General features: G+C 47.7%; 1 protein-coding gene across 2 annotated transcripts in view; it reads right to left on the bottom strand.

The window, feature by feature from the left end:
* Nucleotides 1-2,946, bottom strand: part of HEPH (hephaestin) — a 19,486-nt gene that overhangs the window by 15,610 nt on the left and 930 nt on the right. For both annotated transcript variants that reach the window (XM_008937145.1, XM_008937144.1), the window contains exons 2-3: nucleotides 1,234-1,478; nucleotides 311-523 (exon numbers count right to left, since the gene is read on the bottom strand). In XM_008937145.1, coding sequence (XP_008935393.1) covers nucleotides 311-523; nucleotides 1,234-1,478 — 458 coding nt within the window. The remainder of the gene's footprint in view (nucleotides 1-310; nucleotides 524-1,233; nucleotides 1,479-2,946) is intronic.

Genomic DNA, 2,946 nt, shown 5'->3' with positions numbered 1-2,946 from the left:
CTGCTGAAATCAAACACTCCCCTTGGGTTTTTTTTAGCACACAAACTAGGTCTTGGACAAGGTTCTCACTTTTAGAATGGATCCAAACTGCAGTCTCAGATTGAGAGGCCTACAAGCTCACCTGGCCAGCCACAAAGGCCAGAACCCAGCTAGAACACAGGTACTGTCTTCTCCAGCCATGCTGCATTTTCCCCTGAAGCTGGGAGCTGCCCTCCTGAGTATCTTCTCATCCTGTCTCTGTTCAAGTCATCACAAAATTCTCACAGTGTGAAACTGCAGCCCTTCAGCTGCTTTCCCATGGAGTTTTTACCTTTTTTGCATGTAAGTAATGGCCCAATTAATCCAGATGCAATGTCCTTTGGTGCATCAATATGAGAGTGGTAGATCCAGGTCAAGCAGTTTGGGTCATCAGCAGTTGGGCTGTGATCTTCAGGGACAGTCCAAGTATAGGTGTAATTCCCTCCTGGGAAAACAGCATCATCCTTCTTCTGATCCTGGGGGGACATATCAGGATACAGGGATCCTAAAACAATAGAGCAATCACAGCACCATTCAAGAAAGGCAGAGATGTCCATGCACGTGACCTTACACCGAGCCACTCTACCAGTAGAGAGCTGCACACGTGTGCTTGAGCAGCAGACTTCAAAGCAAGACCCACCATCCCAGGGCTGAAGCAATGATGATGATTTAATCACCATTCTCAGAGAAACTGAGACAGTCTAAGGCAACTTGCCCTGAGAACAGGCCAGCACAGAGTCAGAAAGATGATTCCTACTCTGCCTCTTGCTAGTTTGCCTTCAACTGTGCCATGTGCTGGCATCAGCCTCTCTGCAGTCTCCAGGCTTGCTTCAAAGAGCAGTTCTTTAGCCTCATTCTCCACCATTTGTGTGACCTCCCCAAGGCTCATAACACTCCTGACTCGTACACTACAGCACTTCAAATAATACAGCTCTTTTACTTCTGCGTCACTCTCCTACCAGCAAGCTTTGGAGGTTGATCTAAAATCAAGATATTTGAGCTGCACACTGTAACACCCAAGCCAGGAAACTACTCCCAGACCCACAAACCTGCTGAGCCAACAGCAGGTGACTTCACTGAACACCTACAGGCACTTGCTTTCCAGTAATATAGTTTTGGGCTAACCAAGTCTGTGGCTTTACTGACATTCTCAGTGCACACTGCTAAATTTCCAGTGAGAAAAATCTGTCTCCTTTATGGCAGTGGCTCATTTACCTTCAGAGTCCTTTTCGTAGAAAACACCATGAGGATGGATTGTATATGGTCGACTAGCAAAATTTTTTAGGTGCACTTTAATGGTATCCCCCACTTCTGCTCGGATGACAGGCCCAAGGAACCCCAGCCAGTCAGGTTTGGGAACCTCAGTGGTGTACGTGGAGTCTGTGTATTGCTTATAGACAGATTTCTTGTACGTGCTTCCCACTCTGTCTTTGCCAGGCTGGAGGAATGCTGAGGCCTTGCTGTTGGATTCAGAGAAGAGAAAGGCACCATGGGTCACACATGACATAAAACAGCTGGTGGGTAACACAGTAGAGTGACAATGACACAGAGCCTTCCCAGGTGAGCCCAAAGCTCTGGCATGACAGAGGACCACCTGTGCTCTGCCCTAGCATACCCTAAACTGTCTGCTAAATTCCTCCTCCCACACCTCTGACTGCTTGAGAACCAGGCAGCACTGGCCCCTAGCCTCACCTGCTTTGAGCACATGAAGCACAACGGGGGACATCAGGGCATTAACAGTTTGGTGAGCCTGGGACCACAGGTACAGCCAGACACCACAGCATCATCCCCAGCTCTTCAGAGACAGCCACAAAGTGCACCTCTGAACCCTGCAGTGCAAACCAGGAGTGGGAAGGACGGGGCTTCTCTGGCAGCCAGACAGGTGACAGGGAGGAGAACCCCTTCCCATGCCTGTGTCAGCCTTCACTGGCCTTTCAGAGACTCACCTCGGTGCCTCTGTGGCACTTGCAGCTACACCACAAGTGTACAGGGAGGGGGGGATCTCCTGAGCTCTCTGGTCAAAATTCACAGTCTAAAAGATTACTGTGTTCACAGACTCTGAATCACTTGAAGAATGGCAGACGTCAGGCAGGTACATACCCAGCATGTAACCAGCTTTCAGCCTTAAAACCTCATACAGGTACTAAAGTTCAACTCATGAGTGTATTTGCTCTTTATGGCTAATTCTCAGTAGATAAGAGATGAATCATGGTCCAGGTATTAGTGGGACAGGCCCAGATGTGAGCTGAGGTTACTCCCCCCACTCCCCCCTTAGCAACAACCACCCTGCAGCAATATGAGTAGCCCTGATGCCCAGGCAAACTCCAACAGGTACCTCCAGGAGATGACCAGCTGAGACCAATGCACCAAGCATCACCATTGTTGTTCACAGTTGCAAAGGGCAGGGCTCTAGCTCTGCAACCTAGAGCTCATCCCTTCCCAAAGTCACCCCTGCAGCCAGTAGCAGCAAGAGTTTACAGATAATACTTCATTTTACAGATCTGCCTCTCCCCCACACACAGAGTCCATTTCTTCCCAACAAAAAAACTGTTCAAGTATTTTACTACCTCTAACTCATATCAATATCACATGCTTTTCTTATTGCTAGCAATTTGCTTTCTGCAATCACTGTACAAATAAGTCCTGTCAACTAATTGCTTGCAGTGACAGAACACTTTTTAAATTGCTTTTAATGGCCTTGAATTTCATTTCCGTCTTGTCATGTGTTATGAGAGGAAGCAAACAAAACCCACTGCTTTTGTTGTCACTGCAGCAGTCAGCAGTAACATTTATTAATCCTGAGGGTTAAGAGGGTTTCCTTTTCTGTGACCTGATTTAAGTCTATTCAGTATTTCCAGAGAACAGGGATTTTTCCACACTAGACTAACAGACCTTGGTGTTTTTCTGTGAGCCCCTTCCTATTCCTGC

The sequence above is a fragment of the Merops nubicus genome, unplaced genomic scaffold (assembly GCF_000691845.1).
Source record: "Merops nubicus isolate BGI_N331 unplaced genomic scaffold, ASM69184v1 scaffold25243, whole genome shotgun sequence".
Lineage (NCBI taxonomy): Eukaryota > Metazoa > Chordata > Aves > Coraciiformes > Meropidae > Merops > Merops nubicus.
Note: the sequence above shows the minus strand (reverse complement) of the source record. Positions and strands in the feature narration are given on the sequence as shown.